The sequence below is a fragment of the Oncorhynchus kisutch genome, linkage group LG19 (genome assembly GCF_002021735.2).
Source record: "Oncorhynchus kisutch isolate 150728-3 linkage group LG19, Okis_V2, whole genome shotgun sequence".
Taxonomy (NCBI): Eukaryota; Metazoa; Chordata; class Actinopteri; order Salmoniformes; family Salmonidae; genus Oncorhynchus; species Oncorhynchus kisutch.
Genome location: NC_034192.2, coordinates 2,571,100 through 2,592,183, shown reverse-complemented (window position 1 = coordinate 2,592,183; position 21,084 = coordinate 2,571,100). Strand labels below are relative to the sequence as shown.

General features: G+C 41.7%; 1 protein-coding gene across 2 annotated transcripts; it reads right to left on the bottom strand.

Moving 5' to 3' along the window:
* Positions 1-8,970: 8,970 nt before the first annotated feature.
* On the bottom strand, positions 8,971-15,578 carry LOC109878960 (zinc finger protein ZFMSA12A-like). Of its 2 annotated transcripts, none has more exons than XM_020471157.2 (9): positions 15,443-15,578; positions 14,428-14,630; positions 14,233-14,322; positions 13,918-14,013; positions 13,371-13,481; positions 13,136-13,259; positions 12,624-12,834; positions 10,948-10,997; positions 8,971-10,835 (listed from the first exon to the last, which is right to left on the bottom strand). In XM_020471157.2, the coding sequence occupies exons 1-9, from the start codon at positions 15,498-15,500 to the stop codon at positions 9,721-9,723; spliced, it is 2,058 nt and encodes a 685-aa protein (XP_020326746.2). In that variant the 5' UTR covers positions 15,501-15,578; the 3' UTR covers positions 8,971-9,720. The 2 variants fall into 2 exon arrangements, with proteins under 2 accessions (XP_020326746.2, XP_031653936.1); XM_031798076.1 differs by having other exon boundaries at positions 14,428-14,556.
* Between the last annotated feature and the right edge of the window lie 5,506 nt (positions 15,579-21,084).

The window sequence follows — 21,084 nt, the reverse complement described above, 5'->3', positions numbered from 1 at the left end:
CATCTCAACTGGACCTGATGAGACGCTTGAAGTTGCGTCATACTCTCTCCAGCCGGTGCTGAGAATCAGTAGGGAGGTCAAAGGGCAGTAACCTGTGATTGGACACACTGTGATTGCTCTGCCCATGCTTGTGATACCTTGAGTCCTGGGCAGTGATTGGTGCATTGATGACACAGCTGACCTGTTTGTGGCACTGAGGACAGATGCTGGAATGCTGGAGGTTTGTGTGGTTACTGAGATGCTGGGTAGACTTTGGGAAGAGTGAAGGGATGAGAACGATGTAGCAGTTACAAGCTGATTGGTCTTGGAGAGAAACTGCAAAGAGATGTATTCTGAATTTTTATCTGTTATGGCAGCTGTTTGTGGACGATCCTTGTGTGACTCTGAGGAAAACTGCCTTGAGGTGTCAGTTTGGATGTAAACTGGATCAGAGTAGTGGTCTCTTATCTCTAAATCACTCAACTTTGATGGGAGCGGAGTCTGTTCTTTCTCCGCACTCTGTGACATGAAATCTAGAGAATCGGTGGGAAAAGTCTGAGTGGAGTTACCCAGTGTATTCTCCTGGGCTATGGACTGGATATACTGAGGGTAAGAGGGATCCAGACTCTGCAACAGAAGGAGGGAGGATTCTGTGTATAGTCTTTGAACAGCAGACAGTTCTATTGGCCAGAGCTGGCTGTGAGCTGTTGTCCCCAGGATCTCTACAGTTGCCTGTGGAATACTATATGAACTGTCAAAGTTGGATTCAAAGTCAGCCGTTGTTGGCGTCATCATGAATAACACTGAATCTACGTATAATTCCGTCCTTGGTACTGAGGTTATTTCAGAGTACAGTTCACTTGTGGCTGGAGCAGCTAATGGTATTTGAGTCAAGGAAGGCTCCAGAGTCATGTTGCTCTCCATTTGCCAGGATTGCTTAGCTGATATTGGCGATAGGAGAGGTACCTGTGATAGTGAGGCTATGGATTGTGCACCAGTATGCTGTGTCTTTTGGCTGAGGTCAATTGTCTGCGATCCTGGCCTGTCACCCAGTGGTCCTGCAGTTATCTGAACACTGTGGGTTTTAGGTCTATGGTCACCTGCTAAAACAGTCACAAGCGGACCGCTGTGAGTCAAAGGCACTCGGGGCAGGTCCTCGTACAGATAAAGAGGTGAGGAAACATATGTTGTTACAGGAGTTTTGTCAAAGGCTAACTGCCTACCATTTACTCTACTGAATGTCGATGTTAATCGGTTTAGGTCAACCTGTTGAGGCGTGCTTACTAATCTCCCATTTTCAGATTGTGAAACTGTGCTCATTGACCTCTCTAGATTGAATGGCAACGATGTGGTATGCGATATGGTCTTCTCCAGTTCTAACTTTAAGAACATGGCCAATGAAGGTAAGTTTGGTGTGAGTGTTGAACCCTCCAAAGGTGATGCAGACTTGGTCCTTGATTTCTCAAGAGAAGAGAGCATAAATGTTTGCCTCTGCTGTTCTGTAAGTGAAGACATGGTCAGAGACCTCTCGTGTATAAACTGTAGACATTTGGTCGCTGGTTGCGTCAGCTTAGAGCCAAGCCAGATGGAGAGGTGACTCTTTGTCAGATCCTGGCCTGGGACAGTCAGGAGTTGATGGAGATGAGGCGTGGATGTGTCGGACAAGTGAGTTTCAGGCTCTTTCATAGTCTCTGTGATGCCCGTGTTGTTCCCTAGGAAAAATGTGTAGAGATACAGGTCCTTTCAATTATCTATTTTTGTGTCCGTCTTTAAATGTCCTTCAACATGACATAGCAAACAAAAAGTACATTCCCCGACTTACTCCCCTCCCTCTGCCCTTTTGACCTTCTGATTGGATGGGATAGATAGGAGTTTCTACATACGCACACTTGTCCAAATCCTCTCAGATCGTAAAGGGGGAGGGTTGGAGAGTAAGTTAGTCACAGATGGAAGAAAAAGACTTACCAAACAAGTCTAGGCTATACTTTGACTGCCCGCCCTCCAAAGTAGAGGTGGGTAGAAGAGCTGGGCCAGTATCCTCAGCTAGCCTTGATGCATTCAGGGATCCATGTCCCTTTGAAAGGGGGCATGGAGATTGAGGAGTGCCCTTTGGTTGTTTAGTGATGTTGTCCAATAACCCTGTAGAGAGAATGCTTTCAAGTCTAGGGGTCTCTGATACTAATGAAGGATAAATACTGTGGAGGCGAAGGGTTTCCATTAATATTGGAGCAGGCCAAGGGGTCTCAAGTAACGTCATAGAGTAGATACTTTGGGATGCCGATATACTTTTCATAGACAAAATAATGGAGGACTGTTTTGGCACTCCCACAGCACTAAGCAAAGACAAGTGAGAAGCTGGAACAATGGAGCTCAAGCGGGAGTCTGTATAAATGGGGTCAGTCCTCTCTGGACGCTCCAGGTTTATTGAAGTAAGCACAGAGTCTGGTCCCACTAGTTTCCCCATAGTGGTCTTCTTCACCATAGTCTTCTGTGCAGATTGGCTTAGCTGTGCTCTTGTGTCTCCAGGTGGGTCTAATGTTAGCTGGGAGGGCTCCATTATAGATGTACGTCTACTGTGCTCTTTTGTCCATGGTGGTGCAGTTTGGACTATTGTCAGTGGTAGATATCTTTGACTGATGGTGCTCTGGTCTACTAGGTTTATGGTTGGTGTACTTTGTGAAGTCGATGGGTTCATTGTTCTTCCACTAGAATCATACTCTGACAACAAAGTTGGGCTCCTGCTTATAAAGGCTAAATAGACAGTGTTGTGAAAAGCTGAGGCAAGTGTTGTTACGCTATGGGTGTGTGTGTCCATGGAAACGTGTCTGTGTTCTCTGAATGGGAATGTGTATGTTTGCTGTGTTGGAAAACATGTAGTTGAAGATGTCGCGATTAGCTGTGAGTGAATTGATTCTCTGGACATACTAACAGTTGATACCATCTCAGTTTTGGTGGCCGTGTGAAATGTATGCCTCTTCAGTGATTGTGTGAAACACTCTGGGGGGAGTAAGATTGGTTTGAGAGGCATGGACAACAAATCGTCTCTCGTGCCAGATGGTGGTGATTGCAAAACACCCTCACAAGCAACAGATGATATTAGAGGGTAACTTGAGGCCTGTGTTAGTTCTAGGTTTGGGGCCCCAGTCTCCAGGATGGCTGTGGGGTATGACATCATCATACTAGTAGAAGGCTCTGGAGCAGGTATGTGCGAAAGCTTCAGTCTGACTGACACTGGCACCTGTGTTGGTGGTGTGAGAAATACAGTTGGGGTGGCTGTATGATGCAGAGGTTGCAGGCCCCTCCTGATCCTAGGAAGCAACCCCTTGCAGAGAACCCTCCACCCTAGTATGGGGACTCCCAACACGGTGGTCAGCCGACCTGAGGCAGTGCTATGCTCCAAAATCCGGGCTAAGTCTGATAACTTCTCCCCCACCCCACAACCGACCGGCCACAAGAGCTCGGCAGCCTGCCCTCTTCCCAAGGTCACTTGCCCCTTTCCCTGGGTAGTGTCAGCAGTCAGGGAATCCTGCCTGCACACCCTGGTTTTCTCTCTCTGCAGTGCAGTGGGGCCCCTCAACGAGAGGAGGTGGACGGAGCCAGGAGCCATTCGCAGATAGTCAGCCATTGTGCTGGTCAGCTGTACACGTTGGTCTGCGCCCAAACTGCCAGGGTCCACCTGAAGCATTAGATCAGCCCAGATGACATTCTCCCCCACAGGGCAGACGAGACTGGCCCTATCAGACACACCACCAACCAGGATTAGGGTCAAAGGTATTATTCAATTCGGTCAGTTTATAAAGTTAATTTAAATACCTACATTTCCTAAATTGGAAATGAACAAATTCATAAATTGAACAGATCAACTTTATTTAAAGCTGGAATCCTTAAATGCAATTTATTTACATATAAATGAATTATATATACACTTATTGAATCTTGAAGAATATAACTTATAAGTGCCTAATGAGCTTAGTTCAACTGTCATACCTCATCAGAACTCAAAATACAAACATGTTTTACTCCGTTTGTAAACAATATAAATGTAAACAAAGTCTGAATAGCCTTAAAACATGGTTTAAACTCTCATTTTTATATAATGGATGGTCATTCCTTCCATCTATAGCTCTGTCTATGAATTTGAGAGTGGTTACATTTCTCCAGGCCCATCCCTCAGCTTTTTACCGAAACACAGGCGGGGTGACTGAATTTATTGTTAAATTTAATCACATGCAATGCAGATGATGAATATAAAATGATCAATGTCCTCTTACTTTATGTGTGTAGAGAGTAGGCTCCCCTCTCCCACTGTTCCATTAAGGACATGAAGATGAAAGTAGGTAATGGATACACAGTGGCCTGTGACGGATACTTTAAGAGGGTACTGCCCACAATCTTCCCTCAGAGCCAAGCCAAATAGCTTGCCAGTCTTCTCGGTGAACGCCAACCACCTTGGTATTGCATCATCATTGGCCAAAGAGACCTGAAGGAGTGGATGAACTTTCATTCAGTAACCCTTTTCCTCCATGAGTTACTAAATTATTCTGCCAGGCCTATATGGCCATAGTCCATTGTAGTTGTGTAGTCCAGAACTCCCCAACCAAATGAGTAAACAATGTCCCCACTTGCGTGTTTGAAACAAACATTCGCTACCAAGCTATTGATATATCAGCCTCTAGTTGACATTATTAATGGCCTTGGATTTAAATGGCAACTTTCAGTACAGTCAGCTCACCTGATAGTGCTGTAAAGGTCCCCGGATGGCTGGCAGGGGGAGTGGAAAGTAGAAAGCTGTCCCAGCTTGGACTGTGCAGTTTGGGAGGCCCTGCTGCTGTCCCACTGGAGGACAAGAGTGTGGTTTCACCAAGCCCTGGGACTTTGACACACATCCCAGCAGCATCAAGGTACAGAGGAGAGGGGAGAAAAGTTCCAAAAGCATGGACTCCACTTCCTCTGTACCTTCGTATCCAATAAGGAACAACACCCGTTGCGCCAGGTATCCGCTTGGAGGGTGAATACACCGTATCATGTCCCTTGGTCTCCCCTCTCACATTTCCCCCAGTCATCCAAACCGACAAATAAACACATATTCCAATTGAACTTGTGCGAGGATCCTCAGGCTTATGAATACATCTGGTCCAGAAGAATGCAGTAATCAAGGTCCAGGAGAACAGTGGACTGTTCCTAGCAGGAAGCACCAGTTGAACATGATCCTTCAAGCCATCCTCCGCATTGATGTCATACCATGTCCTTATGTGTCCAATTACTAGGCTGCCTGGTTACTAGGAAACCAGAAATGCTACCAGGCAGGGACCCTCCAAAGGCTTCTATGACACATTCAAGGTTGGCTGAACACATTGCTTTCTATAGTTGTACATATTCAGGGTTCCACTTTACTATCATATAGAAAATAATAGAAAATAGCCTTACATTATAACTGTAACTCAAGTTATGTAGTCCATGTATAGGAAATGCGCCTGTCAGCTCATTTATATAGACAAAACACTGTAGCAACATGCACAAGATACAGCAACATCAAAAAGCAGCCCCATCCACCCATATTCTTCAGCCATGTCCTATTTCATCCCCCTCTTACAGTTGTGATGGATAGAGAGGGGGATGTTGACAAACCCAGGGGGTGACATCAACGAGAGACTTAAAAAAAAATAAACTATCACTGAGTTTCTCAATGGCGCTAGGCTTTAGTTGCCCTTATTCAGCTCTCCACTGTGAAAGAATGTGGTCAGGACAACAGTGGTCAGTTGTTGCTCAAAGTCTCTCAGCATTTCCCTTTTGACTTTTTCTTTACTTATGGAGTTGAGTAACAGAGCGTTACTTAGCTTAGATTTTAACTGACCCAGTTTCCCTGCAGTGAAATAATCCTTGGCTTGAGTTGCAAGCTGACCCTTGACAAAGTGACCACCTGGTCCTGCTGGGTTTGGGTTTATGCTGTGAGGTCACACCTGAACTAACTTGTATTGGGGTCCACCATGTCTGAGCAGGGTGTCTGTTCAGATAGCTACCTGGATATGGGCCAGGCAGTTTAATGGTTAACATGAGGAAATTGGCGCACTGGAATCCCAGACCATAATGATTCCTTACAAGGGATGTAACTGATGATGACAGAACACAGCCCAGTGTAGTAGTGCAAAGCTAAAATAAATCAGTAAATCATAAATTCCACTAATATATTTTTCAACGTGTGGTCAACACATGGTTTTACTACAATTGTTTTTGCATTTTAGTCCACATGAGTGTACTGTAATGATCAATTATTAACTTGTTATGTTGACAACACTAATAAACTCCTAGGACTAGAGGGAGGAGTTAGAATATATTCTCAAAGTACATTTGGTTTTTCCTCTGAGAGGATAAAACAAATTGCACATTGAGGTAAGTTTAAACAGTTCTTACCATCTATTTGTTTTGCCATATTGATTGTACTTGGGAGTAGACTTTGGTATGTCTCAATGCTGAAACATCAATCAAAGAAGTGTCTACTGAACTTGAAGAGAAATACTACAAAGTATATAAAACCAATTAAATATGTGATACAGTATCTATTGAATATTGGAACATTAAAATAGGACTACATTTATATTCAAATGTTACACTGTACTTGCATATTTGACTGACATTTAGAAATGAAATAACATTTTAAGGGTGTACTGTTCTGTCTTTGATCTGTTTTATGAAAATATTGCAAAAACATATTCCAGAATTGTATAAGATCCATTTATTTACATAACAATATGATTGTCTCATAGTTTCCATATATGAAACCACAATGAATTTGAATGCAGAATTTTTTATTTTATTATTTTTCTATTTGACCTTTATTTAACCAGTAGGCTAGTGGAGAACAAGTTCTCATTTACAACTGTGACCTGGCCAAGATAAAGCAAAGCAGTGCGACACAAACAACAACACAGAGTTACACATGGAATAAACAAACATACAGCCAATAATACAATTGAGAGAGTCTATATACAGTGTGTGCAAATGAGGTAGGATAAGGGGGTGAGGTAATAAATAGGCCACTGTGGCGAAATTATTACAATATGGCAAATTAAACACTGGGGGGATAGATGTGCAGAAGATGAGTGTGCAAGTAGAGATACTGGGGTGCAAAGGAGCAAAATAAATAACAATATGGTGATGAAGTAGTTGGATGGGCTATTTACAGATTGGCTATGTACAGGTGCTATGTCTGTGAGCTGCTCTGACAGCTGGTGCTTAAAGCTAGTGAGGGAGGTAAGAGTCTCCAGCTTCAGTGATTTTTGCAGTTTGTTCCAGTCATTGACAGCAGAAAACTGGAAGGAAAGGCGGCCAAAGGAGGAATTGGCTTTGGGGGTCTAGAGTGCAGTTTGGGTCTAGAGTGTCTCCCCCTTTGAAGAGGGGGATGACCTCGGCAGCTTTCCCAGTATAAACATACTGTTAGGGTGAACTCCAACCTAATTTGAATGAGAACTTTTTTGTGTGTAGTAATTATAGTGTAATGCTACATTTATGACAAGTCAGAAACTCGGGAACCTCAGTTAAAATAATGTTAGTTATTTGCGTAGAGCTCCCTATTGGTTGATTCGGACACTTTCCAAGTGTGAAACTCGGGTATCATCTTTCTACAAGTTTCCAAGTTTGACATTTCTGAGTTTCCTAGTTCTGACATGCAGCATAACTATTTTGTAACTATACCGTGAATATATTACCATTTTCTTATGTGCATGGCCATCCACAAATTTCCATCCACCTATAGTATGTGGTTCCGGTGTAATGCCTTGGCAAAGAGATTTGTTTTGTATGGCGTGCGTGTGTGTGTGTGATTGTATGTGTGTGTGAGTGAGTCAGTCAGCATGTTAATGGAACCAACTGACTGACTGAATGCAAATCTGCTCTCTCTTTACTGGTTGCCTTGGTGACTTCTTGGGCTAAAGTGAAGTTGAAGATTTATGGTAAAATCTCTGACCACAAATCCCTCTGAGCTTTACCCTTATTTGGGTTTCACGTTAATTTCTCCCATATATTCCATGTGGAGAAGACTTTCCTGAGGAGTGGACTCCTTTCTCTGTTGTTCTAAATGCTGGTGTTATGCAAATTAGGTTGGAGTTCACCCTAACAGCACGTTTATAATGGACATTACTTTGAGAAATCAAACAACCGGAAATCAGTCATTTCCAATGGGAGGAAGAGACACAAGGAGACATTGTCAGAGTTTGTCCACTATATGCGACAAATTGCAGAAGTCATTATTTTTCAAAGGAAGGAAACACCTGTTAACCCTCCTATTGTGTTGCGGATCAATTTGACCCCTAAAATACTAGTTAACCTCTCTTTATCTCCATGAAATGAAATACCTTGTCCTCGTTTTGCATCATGAATCTAACTTCAAAATGTGGACACACTGATGTGTTGTGGAATGTCTGTGTAGATTTTGTATACAAACATGATGTTGTGGGTCATTTTGACCCAGAGGCTTTCATGTGTATAGATATTTCCACGGGTCCAAAATCAACAAGTGTCTGATGTATAAACTTCCTATGCTTCTTTGAGACCTGTTTCAAAGTCACCGAGATCTCTTCCAGCGATTGTAGCCAAAATAATGGGCAACTGGGCATTTTTATACATGACCCTAAGCATGATGGGATATGAATTGCTTAATTAACTCAGGAACCACACCTGTGTGGAAGCAACTGCTTTCAATATCCCTCATTTACTTGAGTGTTTCCTGAATATTGGCAGTTACCCATCATTCTGAGCTTTGGCTTGTTTAATTGCACGAAGCACAGTCGGGGTCCCTCTGGCATCCTCTGGTCCAACCAGGACATCTAGGGCAGTCGCATCCCAGTTCTGAACAGTCACCTGTACGATAACCCTGTAAGCCAGTGCCAGATGGGAGCACACCAGCATGTAATGATTATGAAAATGCTTGACTCAATCATTCATCCACTTTAATGTTTTGGAATGACACAACGTTTACACAAAGGCTAAACGGTCGGCATTTTTAGATGGATATGTTTATTGATATATGAATGCATAACTCAATTACAGAAGAGTAGATTCTGCCGATTATACTGCATTCAACAGAACACTAAATCACTATATCACCATGGAAATAAATCCAGGTGCTGAACATTTAAACAGTTTCACCAAAACTCCATATAACATTACGTAAACAAACAGATGGAACAGCCTCAATATGTACATAAGCCACTCCACTGGTTTTCATCCTCAACTATTATGCAGAGTGATTTTTAAAAAGGGCAAGTTCACTATTTAACAACTTAATGTTAGATGGTTCATCACCTTGAAAGTAGACTGGGCCAGGAAAACCTGGAATCTATGGTTCAGTTTTCTTTAAGCAGCCACTACAAACTTAAGCTAATTTTAAACACCGCTAACTACAAATCAAAGGGAGTGGTCAATTATGCAATTGTTCTAAACGTAATAGCCAAATCACACAAAATAGCTAGTGGGGGCTCAAGTTAGCTTGTTAGTTTGTAGTGTCTGTTTAAAGAAAACTGAAGCACAGATTACAGTGTCTCCTGGCCCATAGACTACTTAAAGGATGAGGAATCGTCAAGCTGTAAATGACTGAACTTCCCCTTGAACTGGGAAACAAGGCTTTAAAAAGTTGAGGATATGATAAATTAGTTTGGTACTGGGTGTATTTCCTGCATCTCCACTAATGCCACTATTACAAAAGCTCTACCAAAAAAAGCCTTTTGTAAATACACACCACAACTTTCAATGATTTTTCTTCATGTGATAGTTCAGGTGTGAACTGCGTTTGTAAGTATTCGGGCAACGAAGACATGAATATGGCCTTTCCCCTGAATGAACTAGCAAATGTTTTTTTAAGCAAGTTCTCCGGATAAAACCCCTCCCACATTCATTACAAGTGTAGGGACGCTCTCCCCTATGCCCACGCATGTGGACCACTAAATGGCTCGACTTAAAAAAACGTTTGTCACACTCTTTGCATTGGTAAGGTCTCTCCCCAGTGTGAAAGCGCTGGTGTACCTGCAGATCCCCTCCTGATGGAAATGCCTTCCCACACACAGAGCACATGTACGGTCTCTCCCCTGTGTGGAGCCTTATGTGCACAGTGAGATTACCTTTCTGAGTGAAACATTTCCCACAGTAGGAGCAGGAAAAGGGACGATAATTCATATGAGTGCGCATGTGATCCTTGAGGCGACGGTTTGTTACGAAGGACTTTCCACATTGGTGGCAATGATGTGTTCTCGGAAGCTGCAATCCTTTCTTCTTTGGAAGGTGCGACGATGGCCTCAGATCCGACCTCTTGTGGGCTTCCACGTGGTGCACTAGACTGGGCAAGTTGCTGAAGGTCATTCCACATTTGTGACAGTCGAGCGTTTGGACGACACTGTGACTTTTTTCGTGGGCGTCCAGTTGATTCGATTCGGGAAAGCTCCTTGCACAGTGACGACACTGGAATGGATATTGCGGTGATGTCTTAAAACTCTTCCCGCTCTGTGGACAGATGGACATGGATTCGTTGTGTGGACACTGGTGTCTCAATTTCTCACGCAGAGAACCAAACTCTCTCCAGCATTTGGGGCAGCTAAAGGCAGTGCCCACACATTGCATCCTCTTATGGTTTGACAGACTTGTAAAGAATTTGAATCTATTCCCGCAGTTGGAGCACTTGTATGGATTATCCCCACAGTGAATTTGCTGGTGTTGGACAAGTTGAGACTGATAATTAAAGCACTTCCCACACTGAGGACACTGGTGGAAAATGTTAATGTGTGATGAACTGGAAGTAGATGGGGCACACTCATTTGAAGCTGAAGAAAGGGGAGTCAACACCTGAAACGACACCCCTGCAACTGGGTCTGTGGAAAAATGAATAAAAACATTGACGTTTCCCCTTCCATTGCCCCACAATGGTCAGCTGCGGCTTTCCAAAGGGTAAATGTACTTGACTAAAAGTTTGTGAGGTCTCACCTGTATCACCACCTTGCATGACACTGGTAGGAGAAAGACCAGAACCAGACCTGTGAAAGGCACAAAACAGAAATGCAAATTGATGACCATTACTAAGTCAAGTGGTATAGTTGTTTGATGCACTAGCCAAGGTAGCAAATGACAAAAATGCATAAATTCATTCTCACATACAGGGTCTCAAAGTATTCACACCACTTGACTTATTCCACATATCGTTGTTACAGCCTGAATTTAAAATGGATTAAATAAAAACAATTCTCACCCATCTACACACAATACCCCATAATGACAAAGCGAAAACCTGTTTTTAGGAATGTTTGCAAATGTATTAAAGGATATACAGAAATAATTAATTTACATAAGTATACACACCCCTGAGTCAATACTTTGTAGAAGCACCTTTAGCACTGATTACAGCTGTAAGTCAAAACTGTAACCCGGCCACTCCAGAACATTCACCGTCTTCTTGGTAAGCAACTTCAGTGTGGATTTTGTCTTGTGTTTTAGGTTATTGTCCTGCATCTCTCAGTGTCTGGTGGAAAGCAGACTGAACTAGGTTTTCCTCTAGAATTTTGCCTGTGCTTAGCTCCATTCTGTTTTCTACATAACGATTACAAGCATACCTATAACATGATGCAGCTACCAGTATGCTTGAAAATATTGAGACTGGTACTGAGTAAGTATTATTTTAGTGCCTTGTATATTTATTTAACCTTTATTTAATTAGGCAAATCAGTTAAGAACAAATTCTCATTTACAATGACGGCCTACTTGTAAAGCCCCCCCAGCCAAACCCTTCCCTAACCCGGATGACGCTGGGCCAATTGTGCGCCGTCCTATAGGACTCTCCCGATCACCGATCACGGCCGATTGTAATACAGCCCGGGATCGAACCCGAGTCTCTAGTGACGCATCTAGCACTGCGATGCATTGCCTTAAGACTGCTGCGCCATTCGGGAGGCCAAGCATGTTTCGCAATATTTGTTATTCTGTACAGGCTTCCTTCTTTTCACTCTGTCAATCAGGTTAGTATTGTAGCGTAACTACAATGTTGTTGTCCATCCCCAGTTTTCTCCTATCACAGCCATTAAACTCTATAACCGTTTTATATTCACCATTGGCCTCATGGTGAAATCCCTGAGCGGTTTTCTTCCTCTCCAGCAACTGAGTGGACGCCTGTATCTTTGTAGTGACTGGGTGTATTGATACACCATCCAAAGTATAATTAGTAACTTCACCATGCTCAAAGGGCTATTCAATGTCTGTCTTTTTATTGATTTATTTGGAACCATCTTTGTGAAGCATTGGAAAACCTCCCTGGTCTTTGTGGTTGAATTTGTGTTTTAAATTCACTGAGGGACCAAACAGATAATTGTATGTGTGGGGTACAGAGATGAGGTAGTCCATTCAACTTCTTATGCGACTTGTTAAGCAAATATTTACTCCTGAACTTATTTAGGCTTGCCATAACAAAGGGGTTAAATACTTAATGACTCAAGACTTTTCAGCTTTTCATTTGTAAACATTTCTAAAAACATAATTTCACGTCGATATTGTGGGGTATTGTGTCTAGGCCAGTGACAAAACATCTCAATGGAATCCATTTTAAATTCAGGCTGTAACATCTATATTTGGAAAAAGTCAAAGAGCGTGAATACTTTCTGAAGGCACTGTACCTTTTCTGTGCTGACTCGTCCTCTACATCTATGTCATCTTCATTCGCTTCATCACAGGTTTCATCGCAGCCTATAATATCTCTTGTGCTCCCCATTGCCACTAAATGTGCTGTCCTCATAGCCACACCAGTGTCTAGATTGGTACGGTTTAACTGGTCAGGGAAGGCATCGGATTCAATATCTGATTCCTGAGGAATGTCAGAGGAGGAAACTGCAGACAAAAACAAATACGTTAAAAATAAATGTAATATCTGCCAGGCTGTTCTGAATACTTATCTCATATCTATCATTTACATTTTAATCTGTCAAATTGTTTATTATTTGGCTAATCCATCCAAGTTTAAATCCCTTTAAAATAAACAAGAAATGTAAATAACATGGTGAGAGGAACTTCCTGCACATAAATCAGATTATGATCCTCAGATGCTGTTGGATCATCAATAAACCTTATCTGACCATGTGGTGCTAAAATTATGTATTAAAAAAAAGAGAGTAATTTTCTTTGAACTTACTGTTTGTGTACAATGTTCTGCATTGTTTGTAATTCTGGAGCAGAAACTGGAGATCTTCTGAGTGAGAGAAAGACTGCAGGCATTCATCCAGGCCAGAGGAGCCAGCACTCAGCAACAATGCAGTCTAGGGAAAAGAAGGACACAAATAAAATGCCAAAATAGATTCCAGGCCAACTACAGTTATTCATTTGAATGCCGTTCTCTCAAGACTGTCTCACGAAAGTGATTTCTGCACCTGCTTAAAATCTGGTAGTGTAAGCAGCTCTTCCAATCTAGTGAGGAAGTCACAGACCAGTTCCTGAAGCGCTTTGTCAAAATCAGGTCTGAATTCCTCAAGGAACACCACCTGAAAAGATGGAGAGTCAGTGAGATAATGCAAAAGGAAAACGGTTAGCCTACTTAATGATTGGTTGGGAGACCCTGCATGATCCTACTTTGGGTGCCAAGTCTTTTCTCTCTTGCCAGGGTCTACTAGTTATGACTTATCATACAACAAAATGCAATTTTTCAAGGACATTATTACTAGCTTCTCCCTGACTGTACCATCGATCCAGTCAAGCCATATGGCAGAGACTGCCTTTCCAAACTGACTAGACACCATTCACTTTCCATTTGGATTATTAGTTATGCCGGTTTGTTTTGCTTTTGAAGCGTTTCGAGACTCTATTTTGTAATGAGAAGTGCTATATAAGAAAAATAAATTATTATTAAGTTGAGTCAGGCTAAAGAAAATGTTAAAGTAAAACAGGTTCAAGACAAGCTTGACATGAACAGCTACTTACTTGAACAAAGTGTTCACGCTCAACTGGGTCTGTAATCAAGCTTTGGGTGAGCTTGGCGAAGTTAGCTTCAGGTGATTCCATGCCTGCATCATAGGACTGTAAAACAATGTGAAAAACACACCGAAACCGGATGGTCATTTTTAGACTTGTTGTTAAAGGGGGTGACAAATGGCACACAAGTGTCCATACCAACACACTTAAGCTCTTGATTTAAATGTGGCTGAATTATCAGGGTGTTAATTCTCATGTAAGTGTCCAGCAGGGGAAAGAAAAGTTCAAATCTTGGCATTGTACTATGACATTTGATTTACCAACCTGAACCTGTGCAAGTTGAGAAGACTTTATAGAATAAAGGAGGGTTTGGAGGCTGACAGGGTGCTCAGCAGAAAATCGCCCCAAAGTTACCTGCAAGAAAAGTGGTGATGGAATCTGATACTTTGCATAAAACTATTCTCTGTACTTCACCAATTGAAGCGATCCTGTATGAAAGATTAGACAGAATTGTCTTACCCTTGCTCTCAGCCCCAAAATAAGGAGGGTCCTCTGTCTGTCAGTCATAAGTTCTGGGACAGTTTGTGTTACCACGGTCACAAACTCCTCTAATTTTCCATAGTGCTTAATGGCCCTCTGTTGTGATACCTGCCACATAAATGCAGACATCAGTCGTAGAGGTGGAACCAAAAGGCGCAGGGAGGAGAGAGGGATGGGGGAATCTATAATGTGAAAAGCACAGTGTGTTACTGTTAGATGGCTAGCTAAATCAATTACGTTTAGCTATGCATATCTAGCTACCATTATGTCATAATAACATTGTCATAACAATCCCAGCAGACAATAGCCTGTGCCAAATTTGCATGTGGACACTCAATAACATAAAAATAGCTAGCTAGCTAGTCAATAACATATTATAAACTGGGTAGTTTGAACCCTGGATGCTGATTGGCTGACAGCCGTGGTATATCAGGGGTATGACAAAATATGTATTTTTACTGCTCTAATTACGTTGGAAACTAGTTTATAATAGCAATAAGACACCTCGGGGGTTTGTGGTATATTGCCGATATACAACGGCAATGCCTTGTATCCAGGCACTCCGCGTTGCGTCGTGCGAAAAGCAGCCCTTAGCCGTGGTATATTGGCCATATACCACACCACCTCGGTTTTATTGCGTAAAAATATAGAATGGCACAGCTAGCTAACGTTAGATATTCAAGAGGTTTTGCTAGAAACCGCACAATAGCTAGCTAGATAGACGGCTACTTCATTGACGTCAGGGTCGTTTTCACTCGACACCAAATGCTAGAAAACTGACCGAAACATGGAGCGAAGACCCGAATTTGTCCAATTAGAAACGCTCGTTTACATGTTCCGTTGCAAAACGTTTAGCTACGGTTTGCTATTATACGAACCTGGTCATAGCTAGCTAGCGACCTGGTTATTACGCCCACCTAGGTTAGAAAGCTAGCTAGCAAACACACAATATTGTTTTCTATCTTGCAAGTTAACACGAATACCGTATACATACCCATTATGGCCCATGTGCCAATCAATATCTTCGCTACCTTGGCTAGTGAGCGCCGCATGAGACAGTAGAAAGTAAATCTAGCTAGCTAACGTTACCACCATAAGAGGATGTGAAACCTTTGCCACCAAGTACTATTTTAACATCAGTGTCCAAAAAGTCTTCAAAATAAAAGTCATCAATTATGCTAAATGTGTAATATTTAACTATCAAGCTGTTCAATAGATGTATTTATGAACTTGATTATTGCCAATACAATCTGCATTTGAGTTATTACTAACTTTATTTACATGTAACCATTAACTTAATCATTAGTTTAATGAGATCTAAGACATCTGTAACAAGGGCATTGTAGACTACCATGAGACATCTACATCATCATGACCATACCATTATAGACCATATCTGTCTAAAATAGTATGCTTACTAATCACTTCCTCATGCTGTGATTGTGAATTGAATAGTCATAATCAATGGCAGCCTAAGATGTGTCCCTATCAAGGGAAACTATGTAAGGGTAGGGCTTACATTAGTTATATACTTACATTTTTTTATTATGTGAGCCACTTGAGCTTCATGGGAGTGGAGTCATAATTCTCTGTGACATGTCAGACCTAGGGACCATAGGGAATTTGGTAATATCTGATAGTTGAAAAGGTATCCACAAATGTGTTTACCTGTGTTGTTCATGATGCCTCCATTGCTATTCACTTCGTGCCAATATAGAGCACGACAGTCACACACACTAAACCCTGTTCATATAACTCACTGTACACTATTCAGGAAGTAAATGCTGATTGCACCCACAATTCTATGAAACTGTATGGAAGAGGGTGAATGTTTTAATAAACCGTGTGTTGTGAGTAGGGTTGCACATTTTGGGGAATATTCAGTGGTGGAAACTTTACATGGGAATTGATAGAATATTTCTATTTATTTATTTCACCTTTATTTAATATATGGTATATATGGTAACTAATTATATGGTAATTAACGGGAATATATGGGAATTAATATTAATACCACTTAAATGTAGATGCTATTTTGCATTGGATATACAGTTGAAGTCAGAAGTTTACATACACCTTAGCCAAATACATTTAAACTCAGTTTTTCACAATTCCTGACATTTAATCCTATTAAAAATACCCTGTCTTAGGTCAGTTAGTATCACCACTTTATTTTAAGAATGTGAAATGTCAGAATAATAGTAGAGAGAATTATTTATTTCAGCGTTTATTGCTTTCATGACATTCCCAGTGGGTCAGAAGTTTACATACACTCAATTAGTATTTGGTAGCATAGCCTTTAAATTGTTTAAATTGGGTCAAACATTTCGGGGAGCCTTTCACAAGCTTCCCACAATAAGTTGGGTGAATTTTGGCTCATTCCTCCTGACAGAGCTGGTGTAACAGGTTTGTAGGCCTCCTTGCTCGCACATGCTTTTTCAGTTCTGCCCACACATTTTCTATGGGATTGAGGTCTTTGTGATGGCCACTCCAATACCTTGATTTTGTTGTCCTTAAGCCATTTTGCCACAACTTTGGAAGTATGCTTGGGGTCATTGTCCATTTGAAAGACACATTTGCGACCAAGCTTCAACTTCCTGACTGATGTCTTGAGATGTTGCTTCAATATATCCACATAATTTTCCTACCTCATGATGCCATCTATTATGTGGAATGCACCAGTCCCTGCTGCAGCAAAGCACCCCCACAACATGATGCTGCCAACCCCCTGTGCTTCACGGTTGGAGTGGTGTTCTTCGGCTTGCAAGCCTCCCCCTTTTTCCTCCAAACATACAGATGGTCATTATAGTTCTATTTTTGTTTCATCAGACCAGAGAACATTTCTCCAAAAAGTACAATCTTTGTCCCCGTGTGCAGTTGCAAACTGTAGTCTGACTTTTTCTTTTTTTTTCTTGTTCAAATATTTTTTATTAAACACACAAGAATGGTGTAAAGGTATAAAATACAAGTATACAATTGTTATCTAAACAAAAGAGAGCAGACAGGAACAACAACACCCAAAGTTCTGGGTACAAAACACAACATACAAAACAAGGACAGGTAGAAAGAGGATAGATATCACCCCCCCCCCCCCACTTATTCCCCCCTGTTCCATTGACTGCTCGGGTGGCGGGCCAGCACGTGCTGCACAAAGTTAGATTAAAATATTACAATTGAGAGTGCGTTAAGATGTACAAATTCACAGCGCCGACTGGTCCAACAGAGGAAAGGCTGCCAGATTTGATCAAATGTTGATAATTTATTGTTCAGAATATATCTAATTCTTTCTAAGTGTACAGTGTGTGCCAATTTGCTGAGCCATAATTTGGTAGAGGGCGCTTCCCACCTCTTCCAAAACAACAAAATTATTTTCTTTGTAGTCTGTCTTTTATATGGGGCTTTTGGAGCAGTGGCTTCTTCCTTGCGGAGTGGCCTTTCATGTTATATCGATATAGAACTCGTTTAACTTTGGATATAGATACTTTTGTACCCGTTTCCTCCAGCATCTTCACAAGGTCCTTTGCTGTTGTTCTGGGATTGATTTGCACTTTTCGCACCAAAGTACATTCATCTCTAGGAGACAGAACACGTCTCCTTCCGGAGCGGTATGACGACAGCTGGTCCCATGGTGTTTATACTTGCGTACTATTGTTTGTACAGATGAACGTGGTACCTACAGGCGTTTGGAAATTGCTCCCAAGGATGAACAAGATTTATTTATTTGTTCCTGAGGTCTTGGCTGATTTGTTTTGATTTTCCCATGATGTCAAGCAAAGAGGCACTGAGTTTGAAGGTAGGCCTTGAAATACATCCACAGGTACACCTCCAATTGACTCAAATGATGTCAATTAGCCTATCAGAAGCTTCTAAAGCCATGACATAATTTCCTGGTATTTTCCAAGCTGTTTAAAGGCACAGTCAACTTAGTGTATGTAAACTTGTGACCCACTGGAATTGTGAAACAGTGAATTACAAATTAAATAATAGGTCTGTAAATTTTTTGGGGAAAAATGACTTGAGTCATGCACAAAGTAGATGTCTTGAAAGACTTGCCAAAACTATAGTTTGTTCACAGGAAATGTGTGGATTGGTTGAAAAATGAGTTTTAATGACCCCAACCTAAGTATGTAAACTTCCGACTTCAACTGTATTTACCATATATGGAGATAGAAACATAAACCTTTTACCTTATCATATGTAGACGATTGTAAATGATTAAATCCTTCCAATAGAAATAAAACAATTTAGTTACGAATTTAACTTTAATTAAATGAGTTGACTTCACATGGGATGATTTCACTGAACAACAAAAGGGAATATTGAATGATCCCCAATGATCCATCGCATCTACCAAAAACGTTTTCAACATACATCTGTAAAATGATAGTCTAGAAACTAAAGCTTTGGTTGTCTTCCTCTCAGGCTTCCATGTCTTCTCCCTGGACCTCCTCAATGCCCACCTCTTGAACATCAGACTGAGGCCTCATCTTCACTGTCACTTTCCAACTCTGTTGAGGATGACTCGTTGTCAGGCTCAAAATGCCAAAACTTTGCACAGATGGCCAATTTTTCAACTCTTGTATTGGTCAGCCTGTTGCGTGCTTTAGTGTGTGTGTTCCCAAACAAGGACTAGTTGTGCTCTGAGGCGGCTGATGTTGGTGGGATTTGGAGGATGATGGCGGCAACAGGGGAAAGAGCCTCAGATCCACAGTCTCTTCCACCAGGTGGCTGATGAGATATGTTGGCACGACTGCCATATTGTATCTCCATCCCAAAGCCCTTGCTTGGAAGTGTACTTTGCCAGACTGCCAAGAACCTTGCCCTCATCAAGGCCAAGGTGGCGAGACACAGTAGTGATGACACCATAGGCCTTGTTGATCTCTGCACCAGACAGGATGTTCTTGCCAGCATACTTGGTGTCCAACATGTACACTGCAGCGTGTATGTGCTTCAGGCAAAAGTCTTCACGCTTTTTGATGTATTTCAGAACTGCAGTTTCCTCTGCTTGGAGCAACAGTGAAGTGGGAAGGACAGTACGGACTTCTTCTCTTACATCTGCAAGCAGAGTCTGAACATCAAACAGGATGGCATTGTCTCCCTCAATCCGTGCAATGGCTACTGCTATAGGTTTCAGGAATTTCAGGCTGCTTACCACTCTCTCCCAAAATACATCCAGGAGGATCCTCTTGATGGGGCTGTCCATATCGGCAGACTGTGATATGGCCATTTCTTGGAGACGCCTTCCCCTCCAGGAGACTGTCACCATGATGACAACACCACCCAAACGGGTGTTGCTGGGCAGCTTCAATTTGGTGCTCTTATTCTTCTCACTTGGGCTTGGTGAGGTAGATTGCTGTTATAACTTGATGGCCCTTCACATACCTAACCATTTCTTTTGCTCTCTTGTAGAGTGTATCCATTGTTTTCAGTGCCATGTCCTTGAGGAGCAGATTCAATGCATGAGCAGCACAGCCAATGGGTGTGATGTGAGGGTAGGACTCCTCCACTTTAGACCAAGCAGCCTTCATGTTCGCAGCATTGTCTGTCACCAGTGCAAATACCTTCTGTGGTCCAAGGTCATTGATAACTGCCTTCAGCTCATCTGCAAGGTAGAGACTGGTGTGTCTGTTGTCCCTTGTGTCTGTGCTCTTGTAGAATAGTAGTTGGGGGGTGGAGATGTAGTTAATTATTAATTTCCCACAAACATTAGACCACCCATTAGAGATGATTGCAATACAGTCTGCTTTCTCGATGATTTGCTTAACCTTCACTCGAACTCTGTTGAACTCTGCATCCAGCAAATTAGTAGATAAAGCATGTCTGGTTGGAGGGGTATATGCTGGGCGAAGAACATTCAGAAATCTCTTCCAATACACATTTCCTGTGCGCATCAGAGGTGAACCAGTTGCATTCAAAGCTCGAGCAAGACATTCATCATAATTTCTCTGGCTACGTTCCTCCATCGAGTCAAAAAAACGTCTGATTCCAGGAGGACCGTGAGCTGTTGCTATCAATAAGGTGTCTGATTCATCATTTTCACCTCAAATAGAAGAAGAGGGACTTTTGTCAGAGGTTGCTTGTTGTGAGTGCTGAGGGAACTTTATGTACTTGGCCAGATGATTCTCCATCTTTGTTGCATTTTTCACATATGATTTGGCACACTACTTGCAAATGTACACAGCTTTTCCTTCTACATTAGCTGCAGTGAAATGTCTCCACAAATCAGACCGTGCCCGTGGCATTTTCCTGTAAATATTAGAAAAATATGAGTAAAAAAACAACAAATACAATTCCATGTACAGATAAATAGTTTAACAGTTAGATTAAACAACTTCTTTGTAAGATTTTTTTATTTTAATTAAACATGTATGGAAACAGGTGAATTAACACTTCAGTTAGCAGGCAAAAACCCACATGGTAGCAAAAACTAACTAGCAGAAATTGTTAAGTTAGACATGATTTAAACACACTTTGCTGTAGGCTACTGTTAACTAGTTAACAAAGAAATAATGTATGCCATATAAAATATATTCATCCCACCCAGTATTGTAATCAAAACTTACCAGAAAGCATGTAGTCCTTGGCTCAGACAGTGTAGTAGTGTGGACTCAATAGCATCTCATTTGTGTGCAAGAT